The 20,187-nt window shown below is 49.9% G+C and overlaps 2 protein-coding genes across 2 annotated transcripts in view; both read left to right on the forward strand.

Annotated features, from left to right (window-relative positions):
- The window catches only part of C17H3orf20 (chromosome 17 C3orf20 homolog), a 64,636-nt gene extending 61,796 nt beyond the window's left edge, over window positions 1-2,840 (forward strand). The window contains exons 15-16 of the mRNA XM_033132120.1: window positions 1,851-1,985; window positions 2,629-2,840. Of these exons, the coding sequence (XP_032988011.1) occupies window positions 1,851-1,985; window positions 2,629-2,725 (232 nt within the window). The 3' untranslated portion in view covers window positions 2,726-2,840. The remainder of the gene's footprint in view (window positions 1-1,850; window positions 1,986-2,628) is intronic.
- Window positions 1-20,187, forward strand: part of FGD5 (FYVE, RhoGEF and PH domain containing 5) — a 154,788-nt gene that overhangs the window by 10,192 nt on the left and 124,409 nt on the right. The window lies entirely within an intron of this gene.

A 20,187-nucleotide genomic window follows, 5' to 3' on the forward strand; every position in this document is an offset into this window, starting at 1 on the left:
AGCCACAGACTGGCTTTAAGCCAGAGATGCAAGGCCAGGTCAGGGAGGATGAGCCCCTGGGCAGCAGTATGGACCTGGGCAGGAAAGGGTGCGGCTAGAAGCAGGGCGGCCAGTGCCCTGGAGGGGCCACTTGGCAGGACTAAGCAGCTGGCTGTTAAGTTCAGGGTCTGGTGCAAGTATTTATTCCTAGATCCTAGCTCAGGGAGTAGGTGCTTAGTAAATACATATGGTATGAATGAATGAATGAATGAATGAATGAATGAATGAATGAAGAAATTTAGGGGGCCTATGCTTCTTTGTGGGCTTCTCGCCTGACTTCCCAATTACCCTATGCCAGCCAGAGAGCCTAGGGACCTCTTCCCCATCCACCCCGGGCTGGTTCCCTGCTGGGGGGCCATGGAAGAGCCCATCAGCCTGGCCCTGCCCCTGCACCCCTACCCCTGCTCTCTGGGAGCAGCAGAGATGGACGCCAGTGCCCCTAGGCTCAGCCCAGACACCTGTACAAGCCCCGAAGGATCTGACTTCTCAAGGGCCTCAGGTACGCCTTGGCCCTTGGCCCCACTGCGGTGTTGCAAAGGGTCACTTGGATTTTGTGTGCTGCCCATGGGACAGGGTGGCAGAGTGAGCCCCGCAGGGAGGCGTTAGCTTGCTAAATGCAAACATTGTGAATATACCCAGATTCTGTGACCCTGTTTTGGTATTTCTCCATTTAAAATCTTCCTGGGGTCCTTGACATGATAGAATGGGCCCCCATCTCGCCTCTCCCCTTGTCTTTTGTCTCTGAAGCACCCGGTCCTTAAGCTAGTCACATAGCAGGGGCTCAATAAATATGAAGAGGCAATGAATGAAAGGGCCAGTCCTGTCTCTGCCACGAACCTACGTACTGTGTGTCCTCCAGAAAGCCACTCTTCTCTCTGCTTTTGTTGGTAAAATGGAGGCCCTGAGCTGCCTGCCTTCCAGGGCAGCTGCAATACTCAGAACCATGTTGTAACTCCAAAGTGTTTGTAGGCAGTGAATGGCTACAAAGCCTTGAGCTGTGGTACAAGGTAAGGAGTGACTACACGTGTTCGTTAGTTTCTAGGGCCATAAGACCATTCCGCAAACTGAGTGGCCTAAATAGAAGTTTATTGTCTTGTGGTTCTGGAGGCCAGAAGTCCGAGATGAAGGTGTGGGCAGGCCAGACTCCCTGGGAGGGCACTAGGGAAGGATCCAGCCCAGCCCTCTCTCCTCGCTTCTGGTCGTCCCTGGGCTGTGGCAGAACCACTCATCTTCACGTGGCATTCCCTGTGTGCACGTCTGTGTCTACATGTCCCCATTTGATAAGGATACCAGGTATGTTAGATTGGGGCCCACCCTACGCTGGTATGACTTCGTCTCAACTCAGTTACGTCTGCAGTGACGCTGTTTCCTACATTCTGGGGTACTAGGGGTTAGGACTCCAGTATGTGCATTTTGGGAGGACACAACCCGTAACAGTGTGCACGATGACTTATTTTCTTGGCCTCCTTTCCTCTCTCCTTTGATCACTTGATACAGCCCTTCTGAGCACAAGGACAGGAAAGGACCGGAAGGCAAGGGTACACAGGTGTGGCAGACACAGAGTTAGGACGGTTCCCACCTTAAAAAGAAATCAGGGAAGCTGACCTCCAGTGAGTCTCTGGGTCCTCAGGGGGTCAGGTTCACCCTTCATCCATCCTCGGGCGAAGATCAGCACCCTTTTTCACTCCAGCAACTGTGACATGGAAGGGGCAGCTCTGAGTGAGAGGTGCTTGCCCAGGCACCCCCAGCTGGGTCTCCTCTGGCTGTGCCCCCACTGAGCCCTGCCCTCCTCTCCCCCACCCCCCCTGCAGTGAGTCAGCCTCCATCCTGGGCCCGGAAGACCCTGACTCAGCCAACAGAACAATGTCAGAAGATGTCCAAGGAAGCTTCTCCTTATTGCCCATGGAGATGAAGATGGAGGAGCCTTCTTCTGAAGCTGAGAACAAGTAGGTGGCCACCCTGGCCCGAGGCTGAGGGGACCTTCTATGGTCCGCAGAATGAGTACAGCTCACAGCAGGGTCCCTGGCTCTGCCACAGGCCACAGAGGGCACACAGGGCTAAGTGACCTTGGGCACTCACATCCCCCAGGGGCTCAGGTCATCTCCAACAATCCCTGACATCTGACCAGTTGGGCATCAGGTCTGCTCCCTGGAGCTGCTGGCAGTGCTCTGGGTGGAGAAAACGGAGGCCTTCAAGATTGGAGTCTGTAACCTTAGTGGTGAAACTCCACAGCCTAGGCCCATCTGTCTGAGAAGGATGGAGACGGCTGGCTGTCTCCCTGCAAGAAACTTGCTAGACCTGTCAAAAGTCCACTAACTTGGCTGTGTTCACTGGGAAGCGAATCATGTGTTCTGCAAGAGCATGAAAAAGTCACACATTTTTCATGAAGATAAAAAAGCAAAGCTGAGTACCTAGAAAAGTCACAGGTGCCACCGGGACCCCCAGGTTGGCACGACACCCTGAAGGCCTCAGCTGTGCAAGGTGGAGGGCCATGCCCACCTCAGCCCAGGACAGGGCTCAGGCTGCTGTCCAGACCAGCCCCCTCCACCCCATTTCCCAGCATTTGCTTCTTTCTATTTTGATTTTTAGAATGAAACAGTCTGGCACGGCTCTCTATCCTTTCATCAAAGCCAGGCGGGCCAGTAAGAAGATAACCGTCTGGAAGAAACTGGCCTCCAAGAAGTGATGCAGCCCTGCTGCCACCCCGAGTCCCAGGCCTGCATGCAGCTCCTCCCACACCCACCTGGCTACCCTGCCGCCTCCCCAGCCCCCACGGCCTTTCTCTGCGCCTTTGCATAATAAACAAGCGAGCCTCTAGCAATTAGGTGAGGCCTTGGGCCAGTCTGACTCTGCATAGCCAGAGAACCCCCAGCAGCCCTGTTCCAGGCCAAGTGCTTGCAAACTTGGTTCCTCTGACCCAGAGCTTCCGCTGTGGCCAGTGAAGTCAGCCCAGGAATTTCCTCCTTCCAAGGAAACAAACCTCTTTAAGGGGGGCAAGCCAAATGAGACTCCGGGGAGGTCTGGGTGGGGCGAAACTATGCCCTCCTCCCCTTCACTGGGTGGGGAAGGACTCAGGTTCTGGCCCAGGTAGGAAACAGGGTGTGAGAGGGACGAGGGAGGAGGACACAGAAAGAGAAAAGTGGAGCAGATGGGAGAAGAGACAAAGGGAAAGATGGGGAGATGAGATGGTGAGAAAGGTGAGAGCAGGAGGGAGGGAGGAGAGGGGAAGTGGGGAGGGAGGAGGGAGAGTAAAGGGCAAGTGGAAATAGAAGGAGAGAGCCATGGAGTAGGACAGAAGAGGCAGTGACAGGCCACACCCAGGGACCCTTTGGTGGCACCCAGAAAGCCAGAGCCCCCGTGACCCCCTTACCATTTAGCCCAGCCTCAGCACTCTAGCTAACAGACCTGAAGACTCTTTACCAGCATCAAGGGCCCAGAGATGGCAGTCCCTCTGTTGTACTGACGCCTCCCTGGTGGCACCTGATGGGGCAGATAGCACAGAAGCTCCAGGCCCACTTGTCTGAGGCTCCCAGAGCCACTTCCCAGGAGCAGGGCGAGGACCACACAGGGTCTGCCTTGTTCTCCAAGCCCAGAAGAAACTTCAGACCCTGATCTGTGGGTGGCATTCACGGACATGCTCTGCACTTAACGGCGACTACTTGTGCTCTCTTTGTAATAGCTGCTTTTGTAATCTGAATTTTTTGAGGTTTAATTTTTTATCATTTGTATCATTCAAAGGCTTTTTATGGATTATACATTTGTCCCCTAGAAATGGATTTCAAATGATGTGGTATGTTCTTAGGCCTGCATCCTTTCTTACCTAAGGGGCCTGATATTTGTTAGGGGTCCTGGACATCCAACTGCTCTCCCTTCCTCTCCTTCTGAGCACAAGGCCACACAAGGATCAGAAGGCAAGGGGAAGCAAGTACCACATCTGCCCTGGCACGCAGGTACCCTCCAGCCCCTCAGACGCAACTCTGTAAAGGTTGGAGTGGAGACGTTGCTCACCCTCTTACATTCCTCCCTGAATCCAGCCTTTGGGGCTGCATATTCAGCCATGTACTTCCACAACTGCCTGCATGGGGAGTACAGACCTATCTCTAAAGGGCAAGCCATGGCCCAACGCAGGTGCTCGCCACCCTGAAATGGGGCCCAAAATGAGCTGATATGAGCAGGGACACCTCCCATTGGTAGGTGGTGCGGTGGCAGCGAATGTCCAGTGTTACATAATCAAATTGTCGCCTGAGGAGGAGGGAGAAAAGGGGAAGCCCTCTTCCTCATGGAAACACGAGGAGAGAGAGAAGGCTTAACCCCCCCTGCCCCCAACAATGCCTCTAGCAAACCAGGCATGATGGGAAGGTATGAGATTACCTGAGAAAGTCATAAACTCTTGACTAGAGTAGCTGGATTTTACCTTCAAGCTCCTCTCTGTTATTCCTTAGATTTAGGGAGGTCCAAGCTTTCTAAAGCAAAAAGGTGTGGCATGACTCAAGAGAAGCTCCAGAGATGGCGAACACATTGACACACATGCTGTTACCATTCATCCTAGGCCCTTCCAGGCATCATTAGTCAATCACAGCACTCTGAACCTAGATGATGTCTCAGAATCTGTCTTCAGCAAAGGTCCAGGCAGCCTCTACCAATCAATCACTAATCTTTGCCAGGCATGGAGTAGCACTCTCCTCTACATGGGCCTCAGTTTTTAGGAAGACTTCTTGGAGGACGCAAGGATGGTGTCCTAGAGCCTAGAAGGTAGCTTTTATTAGGCCCTCTTGCTGTGTGCTATCTGTGCCAGCAGGGAAGTAAGGGGCAATCTGATTATTCACTTCCCAGGTACTTAGCCTGTCAGGAGGACATGTGATCGTCAGTTGCCTCAGGGCCTCTGGGAGCAGGATCTCCCCTTAACACTGAGCACCCTTTCCCCAATTCTTCCCCCAATTCTTGTTCAGGTTGACCCAGTAGAAGGCCCAGGAAGGGAAGACTATCCATGAATAGACTTAGAGTCAAAGAAAATTAAAACTAGAAGGAAACTGGGATTTCCTAATCTCTCACTTTATAAAGAGGGAGACCGAGGCCCTGAGCAAGGAAGGGATTGCCAGAGGCCATAGTCTGCACATAGTCCATAACATTAGGCAAGGTCTCTGCTGCCAAATCCACCCACTTTGCCTCCATTCCATTCCTCTGTGTGGAGGTGGGCCCAGGTCCAGAGAAAGGGGAAACCAGGAGGGCAGTGAAGCAAAGATCAGACTTCCGTTTCCACCTATAGCATGGATCACATGGCCTGAAAAAAAAATCTCACTACAAAACACACAGATGTATTGAATAACAAATCAAATACTGCCTCAGTTGCATATCGGAGCTCACAGGTAGTAAGGGAAGCCTTCAGGGGCTGAAGAGAGGATGAGAGACACCAAGTGGTAAGCAAGCGCCAAAACCACAGCTGTCTGGAGGCAATTTTGTTCATCCCAATGATCCAGAACTTGGGCTTTAATGGCTGTAGGAGACATGAGACAAAGCTGTGGGCCTGAATAAGACACCAAGTTTTAAATGGCGCTCCCAAGTGTAAATCTGGGGCCCTTGATACAAAATGACAAGGGAACTTGAATGTCTCAGTCTCAGTCAGAGAAAAATGTTTTAGTTAAGGATCCTTCTGAAAATGTATAACCCAGGTTGGCCTTCACAGAGATTCTGGGTGTGCGCACGCACGCGTGCGTGTGTATGATGTCTATGAGGTCTGGGAAACCCAGTGAGTAACACCCCAGGATGCCTGACAGAAGCAAACACAAGTCTTCTTTGAAGATGTTCACTCTCAACCTAGACCTTGTAAGATTTCCACAGGAAGAATCCAGTTGAACATGAGCTCACAACCCAAAATTTAAAAATATAAGCTAAAGTGAATGAAAACAAATATCAAACATTAAATTAGACATGCAAGACTTTGGATATTGGAATTGTCAGACATAATATGTTTTCAATGTTTAAATAAAAAAGGATCTGAAAACATTCAGAGCAAGATACTATCAAACAAAAAAGATATGGACTGAAGTTTGCTTCCAGACATGCTGGAGTAACTAGTACTGGAGTGTCTTCTGGACACTCACTGCCAGGACAAGAGAAAGTGAGTTCTACGATCCCCTCATCCCCTCAGCTTTCTGCGAGAGATACTTTCTGGATCACAGTCCAGGGAAGGAGAATTCAAGCAGAGTGTGACAGGATTGCTGAACTGAGGTGAGAGACTCAGAGATTGGAGAGACAGCGGTGAATGAGATTTGTAGGGCAGGGTGTAGAGAAGAGGCAGCTGTGCAAAGAGAACTCTAGAAATATGCACAGGGGTCTCCCTGAGTCTTGGCTGAATGCTAAACTGCATGTATTTAGGGTGTGGCTTCATGAGGAGAGGTAAAGAAGTGGATTCCACATGTAAAAGAAGGAAGTTGGACCCTCACCTAACACCATATACAAAAATTAACTTCAAACGGATCAAGGAACTAAATGTAAGACCTGACACAATAAAGCTCTTAGAAGAAAACAGGACAAAAGCATTGTGATCCTGGATTTGGCAATGTTTTCATGGATATGACACCCAAAGAACAGGCAACAAAAGAAAAACTAGACAAATTCAACTTTATGGACATTTTTAAAATGTGTGCATCAAAAGTCACTGTACAGAGTAAAAAGGCAGCTCACAGGTGAACATATTTGAAAATCATATCTGATAAGAGATTAATACCAAGAATACATAGAGAACTTGTAAAACAATTCAAACTGTGACAAAGGACTTGAATAATCTTTTTTCCAAAGAAAATATACAAATGACCAAGAAGCACATAAAAAAGATGCTCAACATCACTAATCATCAGGGTAATTGAAATAAAAACTGCAATGAGGTACCACCTTACGCCCATCACGGTGACTGCTATCGAAAAAAACAGAAAAACAGCAAGTGTCGGTGAGGATATGGAGATATTGAAACACTTGTGCATTGTTGGTGGAAACGTAAAATGGTAGAGCCACGGTGGAAAACTGTGTGGTGGTACCTCAAAAAATTAAACATAGAACTACTGTATGACCCAGCAATTTCACTTCTAAGTATATACCCGAAAGAATTGAAAGCAGGGGCTCAAAGAGATGTTTGTGCACCCATGTTCATAGCAGCGTTATTCACAATAGGTAAAATGCGAAAGCAATCCAAGTGTCCATTGATAAATGAATGGATAATCAAAATGTGGTCTATATGTACAATGGAATATTGTCCAGCCTTAAAAAGGAAATTCCGCGATACACTACAACATGGGTTAGCCTTGAAGACATTAAGCTGAGTGAAATAAGCCAGTCACAAAAAAGACAAATACTGTATGATTCCACTTATATGAGGTCCCTAGAGAAGTCAAAATCATAGAGACAGAAAGTAGAATGGTAGTTTATAGGAACTGGGGGGAAGGAAGAATGTGAGTTATTGTTTAATAAGTATAGAATTTTAATTTTACAAAATGAAAATGCTTAAAATAACAAATTTTATGTTATGTGTATTTTACTTCAAAACAAAAACAAAAAACAAAATAAACCCTGCAGCAAACGTTTTTCTTAATGAAGACACTTTTTAAATGCACTCTCCATAAAGTTGGGAATAAGTCAAGAGTACTACTGTCAATACCACGTTCCAAAATATATTGGACATCCTGAAGACAATGTGGAAAAAATAGAAATAAGAGTATCAGTTCAGGCCGCTATTCCAAAATACAATAGACTGGGTGATTTAAACAACCTCTCTGTCTGGAGCCTGGAAGTTTAAGGTCAGAGCCAGGATAGCCAGGGTTTTGGCCAGGGCCCTTTTCCTGGGCATGGCCTTCCTCCTGGGTATGTGCTCACAGAGATCTGTGTCTTCCTCTTCTTATAAGGGCACTAATCTCATCATGGGGGTTCCACCCTCATGACCCCATCTAAACCTGATAACCTCCCAGAGGCTCCACCTCCAAATACCGTCACATTGAAGGTAGGGCTTCAATATAGGAACTTGGAGGGACACACACAACACAAATCTTCAGTCCATAGAAAAGAGATGTAAGAATGTGAAAGGAAATGATAAAATTGTCACTATTTTTGCAGGTGATGAACCAACCATCAATCTAGAAAAATCAACCAAGAATCAATAGACGACCCATAGAGATTCAATCAATGAGATGCTGGACATAAGAACGACACGTAAAGTCAGTTTCTCACAGTGAGAAACGGGGGGGGCCAGGGTGCATCCACAGTGACACAGGGTCTTAAAGATACAACACAAGTGACTGAGAAACAGAAGGAGATCCTAACACAGGGGCATTGGTGCCAGGAGTGAACTGAGGCAGGAGAGAAAAAGAGTAAAGGGCTTCCCCAAGAGAGGGTGGGGCTTCTCTGATGAGAGCCCAGGAGGACTCAGGAAGATGCAGAATAAATGCAAGGCCTCCCGTTGCTATGGCCCCTGACGTGCCTCACCCAGAACCTGCAAGTATCTCTCCCTTCAAAAATCACAACCTGCTTCTCCCTGCTTTCCTTCTCCCATACAAGCCTTGCGACTGTGGGCAAGTGATTGGTCTCTGGGCCTCTACTTCCTCATCTGTAAAGTGGGAATGATGACAGTTACAACCTCCCAGGGTTATGGCTGGACTAAATGATACTGCAGAGGAAGGACTTAGCTCTGCTTGGTAATCGTGGGTGAAAGTAGCTATTTATTAATAAAATGATCAAAGAGTCCCCACACCCAATGTCAACCTCCACCACAGAAATGCCCCTCTGCTGGCTGCCTCCCAGTCTCCAGCTCCATCAAGAGTTAAGGAGCTTGGCTGCCTGCCACGGAGGAGCAGGAATGAAGTAGCAGCGCCCACAGCAGTCTCCCTATCTGTGAGCAATCTCCTCCTGTGTCCCCCACCAACACTCCCCTCCCCCCCCTCCGGCCTTCGGAAATGAAAGCCCCTCTGGGCTGAAGCTCCTCTGCTGGCTGCATCATAATGACTTTCTCCAACAGGGAGGTTGACATGGGCCCTCCCTCTCGACTCTCGGCTCTTCCCCAGGTCTCTGGGAGATGTCAGCTTGTATGTGCGAGAAAGATTGGGTCATTCCAGCTCCTAGCCCTGTGGGGCTGGAGGAACGGGAAATGGGGTGAGGTGGGGGGAGCTGGGATGGGGTCCTGGAGTTGGGGGGAATGCTGACAGATTGGGGAGTACCCAGTCAACGTGCCCCAGCCACTCAAGGTCTCAGAGAACCAAACCATCCTGCCGTGGGTCTGTAGGTTACAGCCCATTAGTGAGTTGTGAAATCCATTTGGTGAGTTGTGATCCGCATTTTTAAAAAGAGAAAAGGCATATAATAAAGCACCAAGCTTTATTCTAGTCGCCTTCAGGGTAGGGGCTAGAAAACAGATCCCGGAACCCACCTGCTGGGCCACGGACCCTTGAACATGTTATTTGACCTTCATGCTTCAGTTTCCTTATTTGTCCATGGAGAAGAATAGCACCCACATTATGGGTTGTTGTGAGGAATGAAGGGGTGATACAGAAGGGTTCAGGGAGCATGGAACCATCGTGAGTGTTGGCTCTGTTTTGTCCTTACTGGGTAAAATGTATTTCTTACCCGGCAAAGTAGGTAGTCATAAAAGCTGGAAAACCACTGGATTCGAAGATTGGGCACAGGTCCTGCTTATGGTAAGAATTCGGTGCAGCCTTGGGTAGGGGGTGCTGCTGTTAGCAAATTAGGAGAGAGGGGCCTGAGAGGAAAAGGAAATCCCAGAGTCCCCAGAGGCAGGTCTGCGTGCGTACAACCCTCCACAGTTTATACCACTTGCTGGCCTCCCTCACCCCATAGGCGAATAAGCTGCTGTGGCTGCTGGGATCATTTTGTGTAAATACCAAGAAATGTGATTGCTGGATCATATGGTAACAGTATGTTTAGTTTTGTAAGAAACCACTAAACTATTTTTCAAAGTGGCGCTACCATTTTGCCTTCCCACCAGCAATGAATGAGACTTCCTGTGGTTCCACATCCTCGCCAGCATTTGGTGGTGTCAGTATTTTGGATTTTGGCCATTCTTATAGGCAGCTGGTGTTATCTCATTGTTGTTTTAACTTACACTTTCATCATGACATATGATTTTGAGCATCTTTTCATATGCTTATTTGCAATCTGTAAATCTTTTTTGGTGATGTGCCTGTTCAGGTCTGTTGCCTACTTCTTAATTGGGTTTTTCATTTTCTTGTTGAGTTTTAAGAGTTCTTTGTATGTTTTGGATTACAGTCCTTTATCAGATGTGACTTCTGCAGATATTTTCTCCCAGTCTGTGGCTTGTCTTCTCATTCTCTTGACATTGTCTGTTGCACAGCCGAAGTTTCTAATTTTAATGAAGTCTAGCTGATCAATGATTTATTTCGTGGATTAAACCTTTAGTGTTGTATTTAAAAGGCAGCACCATACCCAATGTCATCTAGATTTTCTCCTATGGTATCTTCTAGGAGAAAATATAGTTTTGCAGTTTACATTTAGGTCAATGATCCATTTTGAGGTAATTCTCGTGAAGGGTATAAGGTCTGTATCTAGGTTCTTTTTCTTTTTTGTCCCTGCACTATTTGTTGAAAAGATTGTCTTTTCTCCATTGTGTTGACTTTGCTCTTTTTGTCAAAGATCAGATCAGTTGATTCTATTTCTGTGGGTCATTTCTGGGCTCTCTGTTCTATCAGCCTATTTGTCTATTCTTTCACCCATCCCGCACTGTCTTGTTACTGTCGCTTTATAGTAAGTCTTGAAGTCAGTCCTTTGACTTTTGTCTTCTACTCTCCATTTTTTAGAAGTGGACATTGAGACACCAAGAAGTTAAGTAACTTGCTCAAAGTTACATATTAAGTGGCAGAGCCACAATTTGAACTCAAGTCTTTTGACTGAAAAGCTTGTGCTTAGGACAGAGATTAAAACACAGGAAATGGGAAAAGAGAGAAGGACGGGGAAGGGAAGGAGAGGAGGATGTCAGAAAAATGAAAATTTTCCCTAGAATTGCCAATGGGGGCCTCTCCTGCTCCAATGCTGGGAGCAAGTGGGGGAAAGGGAGGGAGTCAGGAAGATGTGGCCAGGCAGAGGGGGAGCAAAGGGAGGGCCCTGCCGGTCGTGTGCACAGCCGTGGCCAAGGCTGGAAGCAGGCAGCACGGCGGTGTGTTTGGCTAGAAGGTCAAGGGCCTAGAAGGGAGCGGTGGGAGACAGGATGGGAAAGTGGTTGGAGCCAAAAGACTTCAAATGCCAGAGTCAGGCTCCTGACTCCCTAAGACCCAGCTCCCAGCTTTCCACTACCCACGGGCTCCAAGGTGCCTGGGCAGAGGGAGGAGAAGCAGGAGGTGTGGCACCCAGGAATCCCCTCCCCTCCCCGGAGTCAGAGTTGCCTGTGCCCAGGGCTTCCAGCTGGCACTGCAGTGTCCTTGGTTAACGGAGCTGATGCTCCCCACCTGTATGCCCCAACCCTGAGTTCTCAAGCCAGGAAGATTCCTGGGCCGTGGACACTTGGCCACAGAAGGGATTTGGGAGCCCAGCATGGCCCTGACCAGGGGAAGCCAGTAGGCCTGTTCCACAGCCCTCCACGCCAGCCCCGTATGTCTTCCCTGGGGCCCCTGCCCCAGCCCAGACCCCCCTCAGAGGTCCTCTGGACAACCAGTCTCCTGGTCCCTACAGGTGAGCTTGTTGTAACACCATCTGGCCCTACTACTCCCTGCTCAGGACCCTTCCAGGGCTCCCCATTGCCTTTGCAAATATTCTTTCCTGTATCTTATTTCTCCCCGTGCTTTTACCTAGTTTTCTGCTCACAGTTCAGGTCTCAGATATCATCTCTCGCAGGAAGCCCTTCTCCAAGCCTGTGGGGCTCCATGTCTCTGCTGGGCTTCTGCAGCACCCCCTCCCATCTCCCATAGTTATTAACTCCTGTCTGCATCGGCCTCCCTCATGGACTCTGGGCTCCTCCAGGAGGATCTGAATCTCATCTCTTGCTGATGGCCCTGCTCCTGTCAGGGGCTGATCTAGAGAAAGACTCCAGGGAATGTTTGTTGAATGACTATGTGACCAGTTGAGTGTTGGAAGGAAGGGAGGCAGGCTGGTAGGGAGGGTGGGAAAGGATGGCTTTGATCAGCCCTGCCCTACAAGCAGACCTGCATGCTCCAGGGAAGACTCCAACTTACCGAGCAAAGCTCTCTTCTTCTCTCCTTACCCCCACATGAGCTCCAGTGCGTTCAGTGCTTGGCTCATCTCTCACCCGTAGCCTTACTTTCGAGGCAGCCACAGGCCCCCATTCTAAAAGATAGTTCTCGCTCCTAGAGTCACTGTGCCGGAAATCCCTCCTTGGAGTCCCTCCCAACAAGAGGCTCCCATAGGCTGGTGCGGTTTATCTCCCGCTGACCCAGGGCCAGGTGGCGTGCTGATCACCCCACGTGGCCTACCTCATTTAAAACTCCCGGAGGCCTCAGGGGTAGGCACTCCTACTGGACCATTTCACAGAGGGGAGTGTATGCACAGTCCAGGGTTAAGAACTCTGTTATCTAGTGCAAGAAGCCTGGGAGTCAGGAGCCATGGGTCCAGTCCTTTGTCAATGACAAATTTGCCTACAAACACACGTGGTGTCAGTGGCGCCCTCCGACCACTGGAGCCACCATGGCCCGCTTCTGATGCCCACTGGACTGGTGGGCAAGAACTCAAGGCCAGACTATTCTGCGGGGTGTTAGGTCCAGCCCAGAGGCCACCCAGCTTCCTACAGCTCTGTGAGCCCCTGATGACCACTAGCCCCAAGCTGGACATGACAGGCTTGCTCCGTCCCAATGAGCCTATCACTAGAGCTGAGTGGGAGGCGGTGCTAGGCTGGCCACAATAGTGGCAGCTAATGCCCCCCAGGGCAGCAGGAGTCCCTGTCTCCATCTGTGAGTCATCTGCTCTACACATCAACAAATGTGTTGACACAAAGGGCTACAGCAGTGAATAAACTAGGCAAAACGCCTCTCTCTCCAGGGAAGGAAGAGACACACCAAACCCAACAGGTACAATGCTCACTGTGTCTCCTAGTAATGAGTGCTGTGGGGAAGTAAAGCAGGAAGGGCCTCACAGAGGAGGCAACCTATGGCCGAAGCCCTGAAGGACATGAGAGATGAACCATGTGATGTCTGAAGGAAGAGCTTTCCCAGCAAAGGCCCTGGGGCAGAGCATGCTTGGAGTGTTGAAAGAATAGCGCGGGCCAGGTGGGCCAGAGTGGGGAGCTAGGGGGCCAGAGTGGGGGAGCTGGGGGACAGTGGGGGAGGAGGTTAAGACAGAGAGGTAACAGTTGGAGGAGATTCTGGACTGCTGGAAGAGCTTTGGCTTTTACCCGAAGAGAGGTAGGAGCCGTGCAGGGTATGCAGCAGAGGAGGGATGGGACCAGACTTTGTTTTAACAGGATCCTTCTGGCTGCTGAGAACAACAGTCTGTCTGGGGGCAAAGTGGAAGCAGGCAGAATGTGGATTATTTTGAAGCTCAAGCCAGTAAGATTTCCTAAGAGATAGGATTTGGGGTGGGAGAGGAGAGAAATGGCAGGAAGGACTCCAGGGTTCTGGAAGGACAGACATGCTGTTTCTGAGTTGGGAGGCTGCATGAGGAGCCTACTTGGGGAGGCGCATTGGGAACTGGGTTTTGTTTGCGTTAAGGAGGGATGCCCACTAGGCACCCAGCTGGAGAGGGCTGGTGCCATCTTCCCCAGGTCCCATCCAACGCGTCTCCTCTGCAGGGGAAAGAGGAAGGGAGGGGACCTCTCAGCTCAGGGAGGAGCTTTCTGGGGGCTGTGAAACACTGGAGGGACTGCAAGCAGTAAAGGAGGTACCAACAAGGGTCACACTCCTTGAAGGGGGTGGAGTATGGGCCAGATCCTGGGGTTCCCCAGCCTGAGATCCAGGACTGTTCTCCAAGCTGACCTGGGGGTCATGTGAGGAGAGAGTTCAGGAGAGGACTCCCCGAGGATGGCTGGAATTCTCACCTCCTTCGTTCTTTCAAGGGAGTGTCACTCCTGTCAGCACTTTATTTCAGGTGGAAACAAACAGGGCTCAGAGTGAGAAAGGTATTCCTTCCCTTTCTCTTCCTATCCTCCCTTTACTTCAAGGAGAGTCTAGGTGGGTGTTTCTTTTATCACCTCCTTGACACTTGCTAATTTCCCTTCTTAAACAAGGGGGAGCAGGTGTCAAGCTCAGAGGCTCTGCAGGCAGCAGTGTTTGGCTAGAATTTAACATTTTAGCTTTATGTCCAGTCTATTTCATAGTGACCTTGTATTTAATTTATGGCAAATCGAAGCAGTGATTGGGAGTTTCTTTTAAGTCCGTCTAAGTTGAAAATGTGAATGGATTTAATGAAAGATATTCAATAAATAAGTGTGGCAAACATAAGCACACGGCCTTTGGGAAACGACCCCTTAATATTCGTGTCTGTAGTGTTGCTGTGAGGTTCGGTTTGTGTCAGTCCTTTTGTTTAGGGTACTCTCTGTGTCTGCCCCCTCGCTGTGATACTTTGCTCCCTTCGTATTTCTTGTCCCCTGGTCTTGTCCTCTAGGAAGGGGGGGGAGCCTTTGTCCACCAGCCTCAGCCAGGCTCTAGAGTGGCTGAGGACCTCTTTCTACAGAGCCAGGTCTGTGCCCTTGCTGGGTCCCAGTCCACTGGGGGGCGTCTCTACACTGGCCAGATCTGTCCACTATCTGGACGCACGGACTTCACGCTTCCCACACTCCGTCCTTAGGGCATCAGAGCAGCACCAAGTTTCGCTTTCTGTCTGCCAGGCTGTCAGGTCATGGCCCCCTGCTCTCTGTGCACCATCTCTGCGACCCCTCTCCTTCTCAGCAGTGCTGTGACATGGAGACCAACACTGAGAGGTGACAAGGCTGTGAACTCACCTGGCAGATGAGTGGCCGATCCAGGATGACACAATGATAGTGGGTGCTGGGCTGGGCCCCGACACTCCATAAAAGAGCCACCTGGGAGGGGGGCAGGAGCAGGGAATGAATGGAGGGAGAGGCCTCAGTACTCTGCCTCAACCATGTGGTCAGCCTTTAAGAAGAAAGCGAGGTTCCCTCAGACATTGGGGATTTACTTCTCCCTCAGACGCGCTTAAATCTGACCCCAGAGAGGACAATGCTTAACACAGAAGGTTGTCATTTCTGACAAACGAGTAGGAAAGGTGAAGAATTCTTCCTGGAGTCCCTCGATATGAATCGCCATCATTTTTATCATATGTACTCTGCCAGGCCCTGTTCTGAACACTTGACAGGTATTAACTTGCTTAGTTCTCCTAAAAGCCCTATGAGGTAGGTGCTTTCATATTCCCATTTTGAAGATTTGTGACATTGAGGCACAGAGAGGTGAAAAGACTTGCATAAGGTCACACAGCAGGTCAGTGGCAGAGCTGGAAGTCAAGCCCAGAGAATGTGGCTCCTTTCTTATCAAAGGCCACAGGCCAGGACTGTGAAGGCAGAGAGGGCAAGGCTAAGGTCTCTGTTCCTGCTGGAACCGCCAAGGCTGCTGGTGCAGAAGGGCCAGCCCCTCCTCACTGGCCTGGGTGGGGGCCCGAGCCGCAGAAGCCCGGTAGCGTCCTCGGCCACCAGCATGCCACCTGGCACTGTCAGCCCTTGACAGCTTTTGTGGTAGGTGGGCATGCCGCCTCTGCTTGCATGCTCCCAGTAATGAGGCAGCCTGTGCCCTCCCTGCTCTGCTCTGCCTGAAAGCTCCTCCTCCTCACCAGGTGAATCCAATGCCCACTGGAGTATGGCGCTGCAGTCCCCCAGACCTGCTTGTTCCGCCTGCTCTGGACGGCACCTGGGGGCTCTCTGACCTCTACGGACCCAGTAGGGTTTTCTGAACTCCAAAGTCTGTGGCCCAAGGGGCTGTAAGGGTATTCGGGGGAATTAAGATGAAGACAGAGCTGCGGCCACCTGTGTAAGTGTGTATGTCTGGGCTGTCGTGGGGAAGTAGTGGCTTCAGGGCTCTGCTTCCACCCAGCCTCCCCACCTTTGCCCCACAGCGAGGCAGCCCAGTGCACTGTTTCCAGGGTCTGGCCCTTTTAAATTTAGCTGGAGGAAAAAGCAGTTTGTGCAGGCCTGGAACTCAGAGACAATCAGCAACAGGAAAAAGTCATCCGAGGGGAGTTTTCAATGAATTATGGAGGCATTGTTCCTGCCCAAGGAGCCAGGGCTGCTGGTCCAGGCCTCACCGACCCAGCCCAGGCCTTTGGGGCCAAACATCGCCTAGAGCTGCGTCAGGACAACACAATGTGGGTGTCTGAAAGCCAAAAAAAAAAGCAGAGGAAGAAAAATACTGGAAATTCCCTGTGTCCCAGCTATGGAAGAGCCTTTCTTGAAAATCAACAGCAAGGGAAAGGTTGCTGCCCGCCCAGGCGGGGGCCTCAGGGAGCGGGAGGAAGTCACAAGCAATATTTTGAGATATTTTCAGCCTGGTGTGATGCCGGTTGATTTTCCAAAACATGAGGGCCTCATGCTGGGGGGAGAGTTGAGGTTGGACTGGAGCTGACCGGGGGTGGGGCCGGGGCTCAGGATGGGCCAGGATGAGGACATAAACAGAAGCTGACCCAGTTGGAGTGTTCTGGTGTCCCAGCTGGCTGACTCGCAGGCCCCTTGCAGCCAGGGGAGGCCCTGTTGATCAACAGGGGGTCTTCTGTTGATCCAAAGGCCTTTCCAGACTTTGATAAAGGACCACAGATGAATCCTGGGATCCCCTGCACAGAAAGCCTGTGAGGTAGCTAGTCAGAGTCTACTTGTTCACCTCGCCCAATGGGGAGCTCACTCTCTATTGGTCAGCCTATCCCATATCTGCACAGCTCGGACTGGGAGACATAACAACAATGCTCCTGGAGGGAACACAGTAGTAAACAAAACAAAAAAACACTCTGCGCTCATGGAGCTGACATTCTAGTGAGGAGACACAGACAGTACACACGATAACATTTACAGTATGTTAAAAATTGCAACACTTTGAAAAGATAAAGCAGGGAAAGGAGTAGGAGGTGCTTGGGATACAATTCTAAAAATAGGGGGTTAAGGAGAAAATTTCTCCTCCTGCTCAGCTAAGACCTAGCTCCCTGGGATGTCTCCTGGCCCCTGGCCCTTCCACTCCCCCTGTCCTGGGACAGCCCTGCTCTGTTCTAGGCTGAGCAGGGCCAGCCCCTCACGGCGAAGGGGGCTGGCTCTGCTCAGCCTGGAGCAGAGCCCCTCTCACCTTTCTCTAGCAGCTCAGAGCTGAACGCCTTTCCCAGAAGTGGGCAGAGCATGTTAAATCCTCTATTTCAACAAATGCACCTAAGGTCCCAATTTAGCTGTTTTTTAGCAGCTGATCCCACTGTTACCTCCTACTGAGCTCACCGACCTTTGATGCCCTGTGTGGACAACAAGCCCCGCCTCCTCCATCCAGGGGTAGTAGTAGTGCAGGCTTGCAGACAGACCTAAGACCACGAATTTGCATTTTTTCCTATTGTTTCATCTTGTGGCATTCTGTCCATGCAGCTTACAGAGATCTATTTGGCACAAAGGTAGACCACATATGAGACAAAGTGTTAATATTAACATTCAAAAAGTGCTTTAAAATAAATAGGAAAAATACAAGACAGAAAGATAGAAACCTGGGCAAAGAATATGATCAGGCAATTCACTACAGAAATGCAAATGGCCCACAAACAAATGAGAAGAGTCTCAAGCTCTCAGTTGTGGAAATGCAAATTAAAAGAACAATGAGATGCCATTTTTCTCCCATCAGATTGGAAAAAAATATTAAATATTGATGATACCCAGTGGCAGCAACGAGGGGGGCCAGTCAAGCAGTTTTTACACTGCTGGTGGGGGTGTGAGCTGCCGTCATCTTTGGGGACAGTACTCTGCAGTTTCTATTAAAGTTTAAAATGTGGCTGCCCTTTGATCCAGCAATTGCACTTTGGAGAATTTATCTTCTAAAACCACATAGACATGTAAGGTGTTTGCTGCAAGAGAGAGAGATAGAGAGAGAGAGAAGGTACCAAATGTCGATCAAAAAGGCAGTGATTGAATGAATCCTCGTACATTCATGCTATAAAATATTAGGCAGCTGATAAAAATAATTAGATATGTATGTAAGCACATACATATGTATGAACCTGGAATCATGGTTAGGATATCTTATTAGACAAAAGACAAGATGCAACGTGAGGTACATGGTGTGATCTTATTTTTGTCAATACATTTGAAAGAGTAAACTGGAAAGAAATATTCACCCAACTGCTAACATGGGTTATGTCGGGGCAAGAAGACTGGAAAGAGCAAGATTATTATATTTTTTTATGTCACTTTGCCACTGTTTGACTCTTGCAATAAGTTTTTATACCTCTAATAATTTAAGTAACAAATACTTTCTCTTAAAAGTCACTTTTAAGCTGTTCTTATGGAGCTCTGCCTGTCACATCATCATCATGAACAAAGGACACTAAAGTGGAAGGCTGTCCGCTCCCTGGCTAACTGGGGGGTCCAGCCCACTGTGGACCCCCTTCCTGGGCCTTCTAAGGGATGTTCAAGTGTCCACTCCTCTTCTTCCCCTCACACTAGCAGGAACCCCATTGCCCACTGAGCCTCAGGGGTTCTCCCTGCCTCAGTTCCCCACATTTGCCTCTCCTGTGCCTCATCCTACCTTCCCTGACCTGGGAGGGGTACAGGTTCCAGAAACTGTGCAGAAGGGAATGGGCTAGGTTTCCTAATCTTGGTCAAAGATTTGGGGGTGCAGGGTCTAGGCTCTGGATAACCACCAGTTTCCATCTTGCATGCCAGCTCTGAACAGAGGCAGAGGCTGCTATGCAGAAAGGGATTCTGAGTCGTTTCTAGGTTCACTGGCAAGAGCGCTGTGACTGGTTAGGGATGCCTGCTCTCCACAGTGGCCGGGTGAACAGACGCATGGAAATGACTGATGGGCCATGCTTGTCTAGGCCACTGCTTCTCAGCCTGAAATATGCACAAAAGTCACTGGGGATCTTATTGACACAGATTCAGGTTCAGCCGTCCTGGGGCATGGCCCACATCTGCACTTCTAGCAAGCCCTTAGGAGATCTGATGTTGCCGTCTGAGGACCACCCTTTGAGCAGCATGGGACAAGCATCTTTGAGACCTTCAGTCCCAGCCACCTTCTCTTATGGCTCAACTTTTCACATGTTTGCAAACAGAATTGATCAGCGCTTTTTATACCCATCGTCCTGCGTGGTTCTCAGAACAGCCCAGGTTATTGTTATCTTCCTAGAAAGATGAGAAACTACAGGTGCGAGAGGGGACAGGACTCTCTCACGGTCCCCTCGCTGCTGGTGGCAGAAATGGGCCTGCATGGCAGATCAATCACCAACCTCTTCACCCCCAACCATTTCCTCTCTGGAGCCACAAACCAGCCAGAAAGACCCTGCTGCTCCCCGAAAGTGCTGCGTTCACCGCCATAAATAAAGTCTCCGACCAGCCAGATCCCTCCTCCCTGAGCAACCTCTCACAGCAGGCTGGGTCTAGGGCAGCCATGGAGGGAAGGGAGGCTCACAGACAGCGTGAGTTATGGGCTCCGGGAAGCCCATTAGTCACCGAAGCGAGAGAAGTTAACTGGAGCTTATTAACTCTAAACGTTTATTATTCACATTGATCACCATGGCAGACAGCCCCCTCCACCCGACCCCCAGGAGCCAGCCAGTGCATTCTGATTGCAGGATGGCTGTGCCTGCATCCTGAATCCCCAGGAAATGTAGGCAGGGTTCAGACAGTCTCAGCTGCCCCTTCCAAGAGGCCAAGAAGGGCTTCTCATCAGCGGCTCTGTCACTCATCTGCTCCCCTCATATCTGCCAGCCTGTTCTGGGCCAGGTCCTGAGCCAGGAGCTAGGGAGCCTCGTGCCCCATCAGACACCATCTCTGCATCATGGGCTGGCCCTGAGGCAAAGGAGGTGGGGCTGCCTGGTGGTTAGGAGCCCAATCTGAGGGTCTGCTTGGTTTGATTTCTAGCTCTGCCATTCAGCAGCAGGTAAACGCCGTGACTTTTCAGAGACTCAATTTTGTCGTCTATAAAATGGGGGCACATTCAAAAAAATACTTATTGAGCACCTACTATGTGCCAGGCATTTTCTAGGCCCTAAGAGGCAGTAAAGAAC

Source organism: Rhinolophus ferrumequinum, chromosome 17, assembly GCF_004115265.2.
Source record: "Rhinolophus ferrumequinum isolate MPI-CBG mRhiFer1 chromosome 17, mRhiFer1_v1.p, whole genome shotgun sequence".
NCBI lineage: Eukaryota > Metazoa > Chordata > Mammalia > Chiroptera > Rhinolophidae > Rhinolophus > Rhinolophus ferrumequinum.